At 56.3% G+C, this 16,787-nt stretch overlaps 1 protein-coding gene across 1 annotated transcript in view; it reads right to left on the minus strand.

The window, feature by feature from the left end:
• RYR1 (ryanodine receptor 1) overlaps nucleotides 1-16,787 on the minus strand; it is a 119,062-nt gene that overhangs the window by 47,054 nt on the left and 55,221 nt on the right. Inside the window, exons 56-72 of the mRNA XM_047079117.1 lie at nucleotides 16,203-16,343; nucleotides 15,733-15,807; nucleotides 15,558-15,633; nucleotides 15,135-15,258; nucleotides 14,423-14,538; nucleotides 12,786-12,853; nucleotides 12,559-12,680; nucleotides 12,027-12,076; nucleotides 11,553-11,613; nucleotides 11,208-11,446; nucleotides 8,391-8,472; nucleotides 7,719-7,849; nucleotides 7,166-7,498; nucleotides 6,125-6,365; nucleotides 3,455-3,542; nucleotides 3,283-3,375; nucleotides 1,037-1,207 (exon numbers count right to left, since the gene is read on the minus strand). Of these exons, the coding sequence (XP_046935073.1) occupies nucleotides 1,037-1,207; nucleotides 3,283-3,375; nucleotides 3,455-3,542; nucleotides 6,125-6,365; nucleotides 7,166-7,498; nucleotides 7,719-7,849; nucleotides 8,391-8,472; nucleotides 11,208-11,446; nucleotides 11,553-11,613; nucleotides 12,027-12,076; nucleotides 12,559-12,680; nucleotides 12,786-12,853; nucleotides 14,423-14,538; nucleotides 15,135-15,258; nucleotides 15,558-15,633; nucleotides 15,733-15,807; nucleotides 16,203-16,343 (2,211 nt within the window). The remainder of the gene's footprint in view (nucleotides 1-1,036; nucleotides 1,208-3,282; nucleotides 3,376-3,454; nucleotides 3,543-6,124; nucleotides 6,366-7,165; nucleotides 7,499-7,718; nucleotides 7,850-8,390; nucleotides 8,473-11,207; nucleotides 11,447-11,552; nucleotides 11,614-12,026; nucleotides 12,077-12,558; nucleotides 12,681-12,785; nucleotides 12,854-14,422; nucleotides 14,539-15,134; nucleotides 15,259-15,557; nucleotides 15,634-15,732; nucleotides 15,808-16,202; nucleotides 16,344-16,787) is intronic.

Raw genomic sequence — 16,787 nt, forward strand, 5'->3', positions numbered from 1 at the left:
GACCAAGTTGAGGGGTCAGAGGGGCCCTGGAGGGCTCCGTGGGTTCTTGGCAAGACTCAGCAGGTCCCAGGAGGAGATTGAGGCCCTGAAGGGAGGAGACTTTAGGGCTCCAGGAAAGAGGGTGTTTGTGATACCAGGGGGAGTCAGGGGTCTTCGAGGCCCCAGAGGAGTTAATAGGTTGTCAGGGTGTTTAGCAGAGTCCTGGGGAGACTCAAGGGGTCTTGGGCAGGGTCCTGGAAGGACTTCTCAGGATCCCTGAGGCTGGTAAGGATGGGGGGTGCTATTCCATACTAAGGGTACATGGGATCCTGGGAGTCCTCCTTGGAGCCTCAGGGGGTTCAGAGAGTGGGATCAGTTGGTCTCAGGAATCCTGATACATCACAGGTTTGGGTGTGGTTCTGGGGAAGGAGCCATTAGGATCCTGGGGGATACTTAAGATCAGAGTGCTCACTGGAACCCTGAGAGTCAACAGAGCCCAGAGGGCAGGGTCAGCAGGGTCCTGAGGGAAAGAGCCAGTGAGCTGGAGAGCTCAGTGTGGACCCAGAGGTTCAGGGGAGGGCCGGTGGGATCATGGGGGACTCAATGGGTCCCAATGGGAGGTCCTGGTGGAGGACTCAGAGGTGTCTCAGGGGGGCTCATGGTGTCTCTGGTGGGGCCTTCAGGGTCCTAACGGGGTAGGCATGGTTCTGGGGGAGGGTGTTCAGGAGGGTCCTCGAAGGCTCAATATGGTCCTTGGATCCCAGGGGTCTTAATGATATTCCTGGGTTTCGATGGGGTTCCAATTAGGATCCTTAGGTCCCAGGGCTTTGCCCAATATCCTAAGATATTGGGCAGAGCCCTGGATTCTCAGCAACCTAGGGGAAGGTTCAGGGCATCCCAGGGGATCCCATGAGTCCTCAGTGTCCTGGAGAAAGATTCATTAGGGTCCCAAGAGAGGACTCCCAGTGGGATCCTGGGGGTTCAGTAGGGTCCTGGGGGCTTGGTGGGGTGCTGAGCAGGGTGCTGGCAGGTTCCCGTAACGGGGCTGTGCAGGCACCAGGGCGTAGCGGTTCTTGGCCTGCACGATGAGCTCCTGGTCAGTGGGCGCACACATGTTCAGGCCGATGGGCAGCATCTTCTTGAGCGTGGCCACAATCAGTGACGTCTGCACAGAGTACCGGTCCCCTCGGCGCTTCTTCTTCGTGCGTTCCTGGTCCGAGCCACCTGACTGTGGGGACATGGGGCTCAGCACCAACCCGACTCGCAGCCCGGCCCCAGGCCCCAGGCCTCAGGCCCCAGGCCTCAGCCCCAACCTGTGCCATTGTCCACGGCCTGGGCTCCAGCCCGCAGCCTGGGTGCCGGGCATCCCCTCCCCCATCTGAGAGCCCGCATCCATGTCCACCCCAGACCTTGCTGATCTTTCACTTCAGGCCCCCAGCCCTCACCCCAGACCCTCCCAGACCGAGCCTCTGTCCCCAGTTCCCAATCTCTATCCCAAATTCCAGATTTCCCCAAATTCTGGGCCTTTCCCAACCTCTGGCAGTCTTCTCCCAGAATCCCCTAACAACTTTCAGTACGGCACCTCCCCTCCCCCACAACATGCGCAACCCTACACTTGATATCCCAAGAGTGAGGTCCCCAGAATGAAATAAAGATGCAGAACCGTAAAGAGTCTCAAGAGACAAAAGAAGTTGGCAGAAAAAGAGAGACACTGAGAGACTCAGGCAGACAAGGAGACAGGAAGACAGAAGACGTAAGAGAGATCCAGAGAGGTCTGGAAGCAGAAACACGGGGCACAGAGTCCCACAGCCGTGTTCTGGAGCCTTGGGTGCGGACCCAGGGCCAGGGCCACCCCAGTCATGCCAACGAGAAGCCCCAGTGACAAGCTTCGGCCGGAGCCACATTCACTCCGGCTCGCAATACGGAGCACGGCCTGTGTGTGAGGCAGACACTGCTGAGACCACATGCAGAGCCCCGGGGCCCCGGGGGGCCACCGGCCAGATGCTGTCCGAGGCTCAGAAAATAAGACACTTGACTAAGGTCGCACAGCCAACTGCCAAGGGTCAGGATTTGAACCCAAGTCTGCCTGGTTCTGGAGCCCAAGCCTTAAGCCCAACCATGCGCGTGCCTTTCCCACCCCATTCCCATTCCCCGTGACCTCAGACCACAATGCTTCGCTGCTTTGAGGAAAGCTGAGAGATTTTTTTTTTTTTAAACAAAAGTTAAAAAAAAAAGTTAAATTGGCAAAAGCTGAGCGTTGGGAAGGGAATGTGTAGTTGGGAGTGGGGATGGGGGAGAGAAGAAGGATGGGGGCTGAGAGCCAAGGGCGAGGGGTGGGGAACAGGGGCAGGAATTTTCTGGAGGGGATGCAGAAGCCAGGGTGTGGGGGAGAAGAGGGAATTAAGCCAAGAGGCATGCGGAAGGTCCCAGACGTGGGGCTGACCTGTACATCTCCCGCCTGCTTCGTCAGGGTGCAGACAAAGACAAGAAGGGTTACCCCGGCCCCTCAGAGAACCCTAGGCCCAACTTCAAGTGGGCCCCACCCCAGCCCCCTTGCCCCAGCCCGACACACAGCCCCTAGCTGGGCATTTCCGGACCCTGAGTGGAAATGGGCGGGTGGGTTTGGTCTTTAGGCCCCTGAAGAGGGCAGTGCTGAGAAGTTAAGGGTAGAGGAGAGGGGGCATATGGGATAATGAGGAGATGGGAGAGGAAGATATTGGGGTGAGGGAAGGAATGGAGGAGGGGAAAGTGGGAGGAGAGGGGAGGAAGGAGGAGAGAAACGATGAGATGGGGAGGAGGCAGAGGAGGGAGATGGAGAGGAAGGAGGAGAGGAGAGAGATAGGAGTAGGGTGATGGGGAGGAGAGAGAGGGGGGAGGGTGATGGGGAGGGAGAGGAAGGGCATGGGGAAGAGGGAGAGGGAAGGGATGGGGAGGAGGGAGAGGAGAGATAGGGAGGAGTGGGATGGGAGGGGGGGGATGGGAGGAGGGGGATGCAGAGGGAGAGGAAGGGCATGGGGAAGAGGGAGAGGAGAGATAGGGAGGAGGGGGATAGGAGGGGGATAGGGAGTGAGATGAGGAGGAGGGAGATGGGGAGGAGGAAGGAGATGGAGGAAGAAGAGAGAAATGGGGGGAAGGGAAAAGACAGAGGAGGAGGGAGGAGATGAGGCGGGGGAGATGGGGTGCTGTGGTGGCTGCAGGAACGTGGCCAGGGCAGGGAAGGCTAGCTGGTGAAGAGGTCAGGTGGGAAGGCCTGGAGGGTGCTCCCGCCCTCCCTGCTACGTGCTCTCAGAGCAAAGCACCCACCTTGGCCATTTTGCTCTTGTTGTCAGCGGTCAGAAATGACATGTTGTTGATCTCATTCTGGACCACAAAGTTCTGCTCCTCACGCTTAAAGTTCTGGTGGGGGAGGCAGTGTCAGGATCAGACGGGGCAGTGAGGGTCGTGGGAAGGAGGGCCAGGGCGGACGGGGACTCACGTGGGACTTGGACCAGTAGATGAAGATCTCGCCCACCATCCTGAACAGCTCCTCGGCGCTGGGGTTGGGCTCCGTCAGCCAGTGCGCCCTGGGTGGGCAGGGAAGGGGCTGGTGAGGGATGGGGGCAGGGACCCCCAGGAGAGGACGCCCCACAGAGAGCCCTCAGGGGAGGGGATGGGGGGGACCTGGAGATTCCAACGGGAGGGATGGGATGGAGTTTTCTAGGGTAAACTGGCCATTCAGATGATCTAAACATCTTACCCATTCCTTTAAAAAAAGGAAGTCCTTTTTTCTATCTCTAACCTTTTTATTGAAGTATAACATAAAGTGTCAGCTTGATGGTTATCACAAAGTGAACACACTGGTGTAACCACCACCCAAGTCAAACAATAGGGGCGCCTGGGTGGCTCAGTCAGTTAAGCGTCCGACTTCAGCTGGGGTCATGATCTTGCAGTTTGCGAGATCGAGCTCCAAGTCGGGCTCTGTGCTGACAGCTCGGAGCCTGGAGCCTGCTTCGGATTCTGTGTCTCCCTCTCTCTCTCTCTGCCCCTCCCCTGCTTGTGCTCTCTCTCCAAAATAATAAACATTAAAAAAAATATACGGGAATGCAAGCTGGTACAGCTACTCTGGAAAACAGTATGGAGGTTCCTCAAAAAACTAAAAAGAGAACTACCCTACGACCCAGCAACTGCACTACTAGGCATTTATCCACGGGATACAGGTGTGCTGTTTCGAAGGGACACGTGCACCTCCATGTTTATAGCAGCACTATCGACAGTAGCCAAAGTATGGAAAGAGCCCAAATGTCCATCAACTGATGAATGGATAAAGAAGATGTGGTGTGTGTATATATATACACACACACACACACAATGGAGTATTACTTGACAATCGAAAAGAATGAAATCTTGCCATTTGCAACGACGTGGATGGAACTGGAGGGTACTGTTCTAAGTGAAATTAGTCAGAGAAAGACAAAAATCATATGACTTCACTCCTATGACGACTTTAAAAGACAAAACAGATGAACATAAGGGAAGGGAAACAAAAATAATATAAAAACAGGGAGGGGGACAGAACATAAGAGACTCATAAATACGGAGAACAAACTGAGGGTTACTGGAGGGGGTGTGGGAAGGGGGATGGGCTAAATTGGTAAGGGGCACTAAGGAATCCTAAAATCATTGTTGCACTATATGCTAACTAATTTGGATGTAAATTTAAAAAAAAGAAATTAAAAAAAAAAAGAAATAGAACATTTCCAGAATCCAGAAGTATCTTCACGCCCCTCCCAGCCACTCCTTTCTCCTTCATTTGGATGACCCTTATGCTGACCATGGATTATTTTTGTCTGCTCTTGAACGTTACATGAATAGATGTAATAGGTACTCTATTTTTATTTTTCCTGGCTTCCTTCGACCTGACATTTGCGACATTCATCCACATCGTTGTATGCTGCAACAATTTGTTCATTTTCATTGCTGTGTAGTATTCCACGGTGGGAATGCACCACAGTTTATTTGTTCAAACTCTCCGATGCGGTGCACGGACTCCTGGGAACCTACACTACAGCAATACACCCCGTCGTGAGTGTGAAGAGGGGTGTGCATGGGTGTATACAACATTCCTACCAATGCTTCCCATTTCTGCTCCTGTGACAGGCATAGCTAATCAATCAGAGCCCCCTTTCTTACAAAGCCCTGATGCAACCCGAAAATCTTTTCAACCAGGATGGAACTAGGAGTTGAAACGTATTCACTATCCCTGGATTAGGCTGCCCCTAGGAGTTAATAATTCTCCGAACCGTGCTTCTGATTTTAGGGAGATGTTAGCAATTGGTTGATACCTGTTCTTGCTTTTGACTTAAAAAATTTTTTTTTTTTTTACTTTTTGAGAGAGAGAGAGAGCATGAGCGGGGCAGGGGGGTGCACAGAGAGAGGGGAACAGAGGGATCAGAAGCAGGCTCCAGGCTCCGTGCTGTCAGCACAGAGCCTGACACGGGACTCAAACTCATGAACCGTGAGATCATGACCTGAGCCAAAGTCGGACACTTTTAACTGACTGAGCCACCCGGGGGCCCCTGCTATTGACTTAAAAAAATTTTTTTTTAATTTTTGAGAGAGAGAGAGCATGAGTGGGGGTGGGGGGCACAGAGAGAGGGGGACAGAGGATCTGAAGCGGGCTCTGCACGGACAGCAGCAAACCGGATGCAGAGCTTGAACCCACAAACTGCAAGATCACGACCTGAGCTGAAGTTGGACGCTCAATAGGCTGAACCGCCCAGGTGCTGCACCTGCTCTTGCTTCTCTTAAAGGCCTGTTTCTGAGGAAAGTCCGGCTGGCCAGATCTGGACCGTCTTCGTCTCCCCTCAGTGACGGACGAAGGCCTGACCATTGGGCCTAACTGCGCGCATCAGCCCCATCCACCCAAGCCCAGAGGCGGCCTCGCAGGGGCTTGGCCTCAGGAGGTGTGAAGGAGAAGAAGGGGAGCAGACACCCGCGGGCTGGATTTTGTGGGGCCAGAAGCAATGGGGGGGTGGTCAGAAGGTTGGGGGGGGTGGGTGAGAGCTGGAAAAAGTTTATAGTAACTCAGAAGGTGACAGGTCAGATGGGGCTCCAGGAAGCCCGAGGTCAGGCTGAATGTGCACGGAGACGGCGGGGACTTGCTGACCTGTTGTTGTCCACGTAGCGGATGAGCAGCGGGTAGAGGGCGTACAGGTCCCGGCAGAGCACAGAGAACTCATCCCGCACCAGGAGCTCGCCCTCCTGGGCCTCCGCCTTGGCCTCCAGGCGCAGCTGCTCCTCCTCGGCCACCACCTTCCCCGCCCGCTTGCGCAGCCGCCCGATGGTGGGGATGAAGTGTGAATGCAGCAGCTCCGGCCGGGCCCTGCTCACGATGGGCTGGGCGAACACTGCGGGGGCGAGGGGGACGGAGGGTCACGCGCTGCCGGCCAGCCTCTAACTCCAGCACCTGACCTACGACCTTGGATCCCACGCCTGAGCTCGGGCCCTGATCTCTGACACAGCCCCTGACGCCTGGTCCCAATCATAGCCCTTGACCTGAACCTGTGATGCTAGCCACCTCTGACCCCCATGACCTACTCATAACCTGATAGCTTACCTTGGCCTATGACCTCTCACCCTAATCTTTGACCTGTGACCTAGCCCCTACCCAAACTCTTACCTCACTGTGTGATTTCTGACTATGACCCCTGGTTTCTTACCCCAGCCTCTGACCTCTGACCCCGGCCTCTGAGCCCAGCCCCCAAGCTCTAGCTTGGCCCAGTTTCTGACAGAGAACTTCTGAACCAGGAATCCCATCCCTTTAAAGACTCATTTCTTGACCTCTGACCTACAAACCCCTCTGTATCAGGGCCCCTGATGCGTGACCTGGTTCTCTGACCCTCTGTATAAGGAACCCAGGCCTCTGACCCAATTCCTAACCCTCTCCAAGGCTCTAGCAATTCAGAATCCGGCCTGGAGAACTTCCAGGACCCATCCATCCACCCCAGGCCCTCAGAGCCCGAGATTCTGACCGCTTGTGATGACTCCTCACCTTCTGAGCCTGAGAAAACCTGGACTCTGACTCCTGCCAACTCCCAGGAAAACACAGACCCCGGGGATCTCCCTCTCAGACCATGAGATCAAAGGGCCCGAGCCCCAGGACGCTTCGGCCCCAGTCCTCAGGAGCCTGGTGCCCCCCCAGACCCACCGGCGAGCCGCTTCATCCACGACGCCTCGTCAATGCCCAGGTTGTTGACGATGATTCGCAGGATATTCCCCAGCAGGGAGTTGAGGTGGTCAGAGGTGACAGCTGTGCAGGGCGGGGGCGCCCCCGCGGGCAGGGCCGGCGGGGGGGCCTCGGGCCCGCGCTCCCACCAGCGCGGCAGGTAGCTGCACAGCATGGGCAGCGTGATCTCGATGACGTGTGGCATCTCTGTATAGCGGGCCCCCGACTCGGCCAGCCCCCCGATGTCCGCCATGAGCCGCTCCAGCACCGGGATGTCAGGACACATCTCCTCCACGCTGTTGGGGAGCCCCAGGACTGGGGTGCACAGAGGGGTCAGGGCATTCCAACCCATCACTCCCAGACCTCGGCGTCCCCACCACAAACCCGGGCCCCGACGGGCTCCAGAATCCTCCAGTCTGGAGTGCCCCCAACCTGGGGAATCCTCAGCCCCCGGAGCCCCCCCAAAGCGGGCCCTCCCCCGGGCCGTGCTGGGTAGGACGTTTCCTCACACCCGCCCCAGCCCCACACCACTTACTGGCCCGCTCCCGGGGAGACTTGGTGGTGTACACGGAGCAGGCGTTATACTCGTTCAGCTGAGGCTCCAGGAACGCCACCGGCATGGCCGCTGCCAGGCGGGCCAGGCACTCCCCGAGGGCCGGCCGCAGCCTGGAAGAGGGGGCTGCTTAGCTCTGACACGCCCCCCGCCCGGTGCTGCGTCCCAGCCCCCGTCTCCACAGGCGTGCGTCTCCCCAGAACTCTCTGGAGCCCAGCCGTCCACCCAAAGCGCGAACGTGGCCTTTTCCCTGGGTTCTCATATGCCCTCTCGCTCTAACTGGTGATCCCAGCTCAGGAGAGCCCACCCACACGGGCACTGCCAGGGCCCCTCCTCGGTGCCCCCAGCGTGCTGTGGCTCCTGTGTACCACCCTCCCTTCTGTGTGCCTCCTGCCGGGGCAAGCTTGCACCTCCGCAGGGAGCCACCTGCCATCCTGGCCAGCAGGCGCCTGGGGCCGATCGGGCTTCCTTCACTGGCCTTCCCCCGAGTGCCCTCAAGTGGCCGCCTCGGTGAACTGCAGCTGCCGCCGAGCATGTCCGTCGTGGAAGACTGCTCATTTCTGCTTTTCACCCACCCCCATCTTCTCCTGCTCCTTCCTTCCCCCATCCCCCCAGCACCCACCCCAGCCCCAAACCATGGCTCTCTCTCCTTACTTTTCCACGTAAGGGTTCCTGGTGGTTCCCAGAGAGTAGATACTGCACAGCGTTCGGTAGCAAGAGACCTGGACGTCATCCACTGAGGGAGAGAGGGAGGGTGAGGGTGGGGGAAAGTACCCACCATCCCCGTCCTCCCCCGCCCTCCTCCCTCACCTCCAAATACTGGGTAAGAGTTGGGCAGTCGAGAGCCAGCCTGCCATTTACCAGTTTTGTGACTTGAGCAAAGTGCCAACACTCTCTTGGCCTCAGTTTCCCTAACTGTAAAATGGGGATACCTATAGTATCTTCCTCATGGGGTGGTTGTAAGGATCAAAAGATTAATGCTTGGAAACCAGTTGGAACAGGGCACACAACAGGCACTCCATAAAGGCTGCTCTTTCCTTGGAGGGGAGTCATGGATCTCTTTGATGACAGCGATGGACACTCTCCAGGAAAATGCAAACATCCAACCCTGACGATAATTTTAGGTCATCCCCCTGCCGACCCCCGGAAGACCAGGTTAGGAACCTCAGCAACTTTACAAATGTCTCGAGATAAAAAGAGGGCAAGGGGGCAGTTCTAGATTGAAGAGACACGTGGACATAACAACCAAATGCAAGGAGAAAAACCTGACTGGACTCTGAATTTTTTTTTTTTTTAAATCAAAGACATTTTGAGAGTAATGAGGGAAATTCAAGCACAGTCAGGTTAGGTGGTGATAATGACATTGTGATTACATGACAGACAGAAGGTTCTCATTCCAGGAGGTGCAGACTCAGTACTTAGGGATGAGGTGTCACGGTCTGTGGAACTCACATTCTAAAGTTCACCAAAAAGGTCTGCAAATACTTTTGCTCATAAAGTGAAAGGTTAAGCAAACGGGGAAAATTGTGAACAATTCTCTTCTTCTGACTCTTCTGGACACTTTAAAATTCTCTAAACAGGGGCACCTGGGTGGCTCAGCCGGTTGAGCGTCCAGCTTCGGCTCAGGTCATGATCTCGAGGTCCGTGAGTTCGAGCCCCGTGTCGGGCTTTGTGCTGACAGCTCGGAGCCTGGAGCCTGCTTTGGATTCTGTGTCTCCCTCTCTCTGTGCCCTACCCCACTCACTCTCTGTCTGTCTCTCCCTCTCAAAAATAAATAAACATTAAAAAAAATTTTAATTCTCTGAACAAAACGTGAGGGTGGGGGAAGAGCTCCAACCACGTTCAACTTTTCTTACTTTTAGCAAAAGGCTCTAATTTCAAAGAAACGGTGAACTGAGACATGGCTCAGCATCCGCCAATCCCCACGGCCCGTGGCCTGCTGGCCCGTCCTGGACACCTTCCCAGGGTGTTCCCTGGGCCCCTTGGCCCAAGTGACCTTGGCATCTCCCCCAGACTCGTTACTGCTCCCAGTCCCTGTATCCTGGAGGCCCCACTATCCGAGTGTCGCAGGTCAGGCCCTTGGGCTTCACTCTGGATACCTCCCCTCCACCGCCCATCTCCTCGGCCTCCTGAACATCTCTCCCACCAGCCCCCCCACCGTCCTTCCCCCACCCCCACAGTCCAGACCACATCTCATAAGGCTCTTTCTTTTGAGGACCTGACACTCCACTGGGTGTTGCATCTTGCCTGTGTCTCACTAACACACTGTGCACATTGTGCTCCCAGATCCCAGGCTGGGTCACACAACAGGTGTGCCATTCGGTAGCAGACAAACGGCAGATGCTGCTAATAGACTCCCAATATCCGCTCTTAACTTTTCTCTGCTCTTTAGGAACAGACCTCCAATGTTTAGCTGGACACATGACCTCCCAGAATAAAGGCTACTTTCCCAGCCCCCCTTGCGGTGACAGGTGGTCGCATGCTGAATTCTGGCCAACGAGATGGATGTAAGCAGGAGTGACACAGACCACATCTAGGTCGTTCTTGTAAAAGAATTGCAGTGCCCTCCTCTTTGCTTCCTCTCTCCTCTTACAGACTAGAATGGGGATGTAATGGGGCGCCTGGGTGGCTCAGTCGGTTAAGTGGCCGACTTCGGCTCAGGTCATGATCTCGCGGTCCGTGAGTTCGAGCCCCGCGTCGGGCTCTGTGCTGACAGCTCAGAGCCTGGAGCCTGTTTCAGATTCTGTGTCTCCCTCTCTCTGACCCTCCCCCGTTCATGCTCTGTCTCTCTCTGTCTCAAAAATAAATAAACTTTTTTTTTCTTTTTAAAAATAAATAAACTTTTAAAAAAATATATTAAAAAAGTAGAATGGGGATGTAATGAACGCCGTGCCATCCGGGACCCTGCGGATAAAGGCAGTATTTCCAAGATGGCAGGGTAACAAGATGGAGGGAGCCTGGGCTCCTGACATGGTGATGCACTCACAAGCAGGCTGTTACATGAGAAAGAAATACACCCCTTTCTTGTTTAAGCTACAGTGACTTAGGGTCTTTTGTTAGAAGCTGCTGAACTCAGGGGTCTCTGGGTGGCTCGGTTGGTTAAGCATCTGACTTCAGATCAGGTCATGATCTCACGGTTCATGGGTTCGAGCTCTGCGTCGGGCTCTGCGCTGACAGCTTGGAGCCTGAAGCCTGCTTCGGTTTCTGTGTCTCCCTCTGTCTCTCCCCTCCCTTGCTCATATTCTGTCTCTGTCTCTCAAAATAAATAAACGTTAAAAAAAAAAAAAAGCTGCCGAACTTATATCCTCATTAACTCATTCTGTCTCATTAACTCATTCTGTTACCTACCAATTCACTGAATGCACACTCAGACACCTGGGGATTCTGTCGGGCACACGGGGATGGCTGGTGTCAGCAGAATTGCACCCCACCCCCGGCCCCGGCCCTGCCCTTGGGGTCAGGGGTCCTTACGGATAACATCGTCTCCGAACTGGTGCTGGGCGATGTGCTGGAAAAGCGTGGTGAGGACCGGCAGCAGGGCCACCGTGGTGTAGGTGAGGTTCTGGCCCACACCCTTCACCTGCGTGCGTGCTTGTGACACCTTGCCCAGACGAAGGTTCTCCACCATCTTCTCGATGTCCTCTGAGGCGCTCTCAAAGAAGGAGCGGAGGCCGGCCTTCACGATCTCGGGGCCTGACTTCATCACCGTCCTAGGAGGGAAGCCGGGGCGTGCCAGTTCTAGAATCTGAGATTCGGGATTTCAGGAGGTCAAGGAGAACAGGGGTTTGGGGCGGGGGTGGCCACCAGGCCCCATACCTGGCATCCAGGGAGCGTGCCAGGATGTGAAGACAGTTGACCACAGCTGGGGCATCCGTCCCTGGGAAAGGGAGACGGGAGAGGGTGAAGGAAGGGCTACAAGGGCAGTGCCTTCCCCTACATCCACCTCCCCCCTGCCCCACCTCCACCTGGACCCCCACGGGACCTGGTCCTTCCCCAAACCCGCTCTGCCTGCACCTCCCCCATCCCAGCCCTGACCTTCGGGCATCACTGTCTGAGGATGAGTCTGTGTCCCCACCGGCCTGGGGGCTCCACGAGGGCAGGGCCCAGCGCTGTCCCAGGCACAGCCCTGTCCCTAGGACTACCCAGTCCATGTCTGGGTCCAGAGGAACAACACGGTGGAGGTTGTTCAAATTGAGGCCTGAACCGGGAGCTGTTTCTTCAGGGTGGGGTTGGGGATTGCAGGGAGAGAGGGAAGGTTAGAGAGAAGGACTGGGGGCGGGAGCTACTTACCAAAGAGAGAAACGCGGTGCCGTACAAGAGCCGCAAGCTTGCAGAAGAGGCTGAAGAAAGAAAGGGACATAAGGACGGGGGAAACAGACAGTGAGGACACCACGGGACAAGGACAGCAGTGGCACAGTTAGGGACAGGGACAGAGGGACAGAAGACACAGCCAGGAGGACATAGGATGGTGGAGAAGAGAACAGAGGTGACAGGAAGGGTGGGGAAGGGGCAGAGAGATGAGCAAGCTTGAGGGTAACGGGCAGACACGGGGGTGCTGGGGGGTGGGGAGGCTGGTCTGCCTTTCTGACAGGGCGACCAAGTCGTCCCATTTGCTTGAAAGTCCTACATCCTGGGAGACCCCTCGGTCCTGGGCACAAGAGGACAGGGAGTCACCCTCACCCTTCAGTCACCTCTGTAGGTAGAGTGGTCAGTGCCCAACACCCAGGACAGAGCCCAGACAGTCCCAGGTTGGGAGGACAGGGTCCAGGATTGCAATCCTGTGAGGTCAGGAGGCGGGGTCAGGGGTCACAGGGTAGCCCACCTGGTGATCATTTCCTTCTCCTTGTTGGAGGCGTGGCCACCACTGCCCAGCACTTTGGCCGGTGTGGACAGGAAATAGAGGCAGTGGTTGGTGAAGTACTGGTTGATCAAAGGGAGCAGGATCTGGGGGTGGGGTGGGGAAGAGACGAGGCGGGCTGGGTGAAGGGGGACTGGGTGAAGGGGCCCACCAGTCCCCAGCCCCCTCCAGCTTCTCAGTCCACCTCTCACCTTGGCAAAGAATTTAATCTCCTGTTCGTGGGGGGACTTTTCCACTCGTCCACTGCTGACCACAGCCTCTGGTGGCAGAGGGAAAAGAGAGGTGATGGTGGGTTCAAGGCTGGGGAACTCAGAAGGTGCCTCGGGAGGGAGGGGACTTGAGGGTTAAGGGAGGAAAAGATGGGAGATTAATGCTTGGTATAAAGCCACCTCTGTTGGCTTTGAGGTGAACCTCTCTCTCCTGTCTTTCCTGTGTTTCCCCCTAACTCCTTGATCAAGCCCTTCCTGCGGCTGAAAATGGGGAAGAGGATAAACTAGGATGGAGTAAGGTCATGGAACATCCGCTTCCTCACCAGCCCTCTTCTTCCTGAACTTCAGTACTTGGCACTGAGTCAATGTGGAATGAATGAATGAATGAACGAAACAAGAAGTCAATGTTGACAGACTAGAATTAATTTTAAAGCAGAAGTCAATTCCAGGTAATAATAACAGTGACAGTAATAATTAATGATAATAATAATGCTAATAATGTCCCTGGCCCTCGCACGATCTCCTCCCAACTTGGAGGTCTGTACAGTTGGTCCCCCTCCTTCATTTTACAGATGAGGGAACTGAGATGAAATAACTCAGCCCAGGTCACCCAGCAAGAACAGGACAGAACTGTGACTGGTTACGGTGGACAGATGGGGAAACCGAGGCACAGAGAGGAGAGGGAGTTGCCGAGAGGCGCTCAGCATGGAGGATCAGCATGTGGGATTCGAGGCGAGGTGTGTGAGTGCATCCTGCTGTGCCACTCATCTGAAGGGGTCTGGGGGTCCTGGGTGGCTCTCAGAGGGAATGTTGGGATCTCTGGGGGAAGCTGGGAGGGATTCTAGGGGCCAGCTGTGATTCTTAGTGGGGTGTAAGAGGCACGTATGGGGCACACCAACAGCCTCCATCCCCAAAAGAGACCCAGAGTCTGCCCAATCGTCACCCTCTTTGGTCCCTACACCCACAATCTGTCCCTAATGCAGCCAAGGGGAGTCTGTGAACACCTGAAGCAGGTCAGGGCTCTCTCCTGCTCAGAACCCTCCCGTGGTGCTATTCCACTTGGGGTAAAAAGCCACAGTCCTCCCCATGCCTGCAAAGCCCCACGTGATCTGCCCCGTCTCCTCCCGCTGTCCGCACTCAGTCACTCTGCTTCAGCCAGTTGGGCCTCCTGTTTCCCCAGGGACTTCTCAGAAACTTCGCACTGGCTGTTCCTCTGCCTGGAATACTCTCCTCGGATCTATGGCCAGCACCCTCCCAGCTCCTTCAAGGTCTTCCCAATTACTCTATTTAAAATTTAAAGGGCTCCACTCCCCCAACACCCCACCCCCACCCCCACAACTCCCAGTCTTCCTTAGCTGGTTCTAGTGTATTCTTCTTCCCCAAACGCTAACTGCCTTCTAAAAACTTAAGGTATCTGACGTTAATCGTCTGAAGGCACCACAGGAATGTAATCGCAGGAGGACAAGGATCTTTGTCTCGTTCACTGCTGTGTTCTCAACACCTGGAAGGAACAGTGTCTGGCACAATAATGAGGTGAGGGGAGGGAAGGTGAAATGCACGCGCCGGGTCCTTGGGTGAACCTGCAGGTATGGCCGGCATGGGGAGGGACTCCCCCGTACCCAGGTGGGCGATAAACTCCTGGGAAATGTCCATCCAGCGCAGCAACTGCTGCAGGAAGCCAAAGGCGAACCGTTTCTCGATGGAAGACGTGTCCAGCTCCATGTCCTTAAGGCCTCTGCGTGGACAGGCAGAGAGGGGTCAGCCCTGTTCCCCGCTCCTCTCCAGTTCCGCTCTGCTTTCCTACGCCCGGCCGCTGCAGGCTTCTGCCCCACGCCAGGTCCCCCTCGAGCTCCTGGCAGTTCCCTGGCCCCGCCTCTCCTCCTCAGGCCCCGCCTCCCCTCAGGCCCCGCCCTCTTAGCCTCCTGTCATCCCCGGCCTTGCCTCTCCTCCCAGGCCTAGCCCCTCCCCTCTCTGGCCCCAAACAGTCCCCCAAGCCCCACCCTCTTAGCCTCCTCCCCTCCCAGGTCCTAACTCTTCTCCCGAGGCCCCACCCTCTCGGCCCCCCACTCTCTGACCTTGCTCCCGGCTCTGAGGAGGCCCCCCCATCTTGGCTTCCTCTCCCCTGGCCCCTCCCCCCCTCTCCAGGGCCCACCCTCGTAGCCGCCTCCTTTCTCTGGCCCCACCTCTGCTCTCCGGGCCCCACCCCTCTCAGCCACCTCCCTTCCCTGGCTCCGCCGCTTTACCCCAGCCCAGCTTTCCCCAGTTTTGGCCTGGCTCGTTCTTCCTCTCACATTCCCCGCCCCTCCCTGGCCGGGCTTGCAGCCCACGTGCCTGGTGACAGCATAGCCGTTCATCTGCAGGAACTTTAGCAGTTCCTGGGCCTTCTCTCGGTCTCGTGCCTTCTCCTTGGCTGTCAGTGTGTCGTAGGGGACCAGCAGGGGGTGGGTCCCACCACCTGGAGCCGCAAAGACCAGAAATCAGAGGACTGGGGAGACCCAGGCCACTCTCACTGAAGTGGTTCTTGCTGCTGAGAGCACGCAAAATTACAGTAATAAAAACAGAGGTAAGAGAACCGAATCATGGCTTTCAGAGGATCGTCATATGCTCACCACAGCCCTATGGTAGTAGATGTTGTTATTATCGGGGGTGGCGATGGTTCAAAGTCACACAACTCTAACTTAAGCCCTTGGGACTCTGGAGTTAGGGGACTTCGGTGAAGAGGGGCCTGTGCGGGGATGGGACGGACGCTCTCACCCTTGGCCTCCAGCTCCTGCTTCTTCTTCCGCCCCCACGTGTTGTGGTAATTTTCCGCCAGTTGTTCTGCCATGGCCTGGAATGGACGAAAGAGTCAAGGCCCGGACTCAGAGGATGTCCTTGTCAACCCCAACAAACACCTCCATGCCTCTAGATAAAGGATCAGGGGTTTCACCTGCAGCTCCCGGGACAGGGTAACTCCGCTGAGGTCCGGGGGCTGGGGGTTGTAGCCTTCTCGCGGATCATAAGTCTGGGAGGACGAGGGAGAAATGGGGGTGCTTGATGGACTAGCAGGAAGTCCGGGCCCCAACACAGTTTACCTCCTCCACTGGCCCTAGACACCTGCTCTTCGCCCCCTCCCCCCCCCATAAGGCCCTGTCGCTAAGTCACGCCCCCCTCTCCTCTGCCCTTCGCAGTTCTTCAGACCCACGCCCACTCCCTTCCCAGATCTCTCAGCCTTGGCGGGCATCTGGCTCCGGGCCCCCAAGATTTCCCTGACCCCCGCCCCCCCCTCCCCCCACGTCCTTTCCTTGGCCCTTCTCCCTTCTCAACCCCACCTCCCGCCTGGCCCCGCACTCTCCTGGCCCCGCCCCCGCCGCTCACCACCTCCCATGACCCCGCCCTCTGCCCCGGCCCCGCCCCCACCTGGGCACTTTGGGATATCTTCCGCGTTTTCTTCTTTTCTGTCTTCTCCTCTTCTCCCTCCCTGGCCTTCTCTATCGTCCATTCCCAAGCAATCATGGCCTTCAAGGACTCCTTGATGGGCCAACGGTAAATCTCTTTGTCCTGGGGTGGACAGGAAGGCGTGGAGGTGGTGAGATGGCATGGGAGGGAGGGAGGTAGAGGGAGGAGTCCCTGCCTCAGCCTTACTGGCCTCCAGTGTCCTAAGAAGTGGAAAGCCTCGACTACGTGGCTAGGAGGAAGTGGTCCAGCTCGGATTCGAACTCCGGTCTCGTACCTGCTCTGTAACAGAGTCTCCCAAACAAAACTCTCATGATCTCATTTTACTCTGGAGACTCCGAGAAGTTAAATGGCACAGTCAAGGAATCAAATCCAGTCTGACTCTTTCTAAGAGAAGGAACACTAGAAGTCTGGGGTCTGGGGAGGCAGCCACGTTTGAGGGAAGGCAAAGTCCGTGCATGCGGAGCCCTAACCCGCAGCCCCAGCTAGATCCAAGCTGATGAAGCTGCCTCACTCCTCTCTGAACGCTCGAATTTGGAGGTTTCATTT

The sequence above is a fragment of the Lynx rufus genome, unplaced genomic scaffold, assembly GCF_022079265.1.
Source record: "Lynx rufus isolate CCGP_SWC_20201006 ecotype Redwood Valley unplaced genomic scaffold, mLynRuf1.p SCAF_16, whole genome shotgun sequence".
NCBI lineage: Eukaryota > Metazoa > Chordata > Mammalia > Carnivora > Felidae > Lynx > Lynx rufus.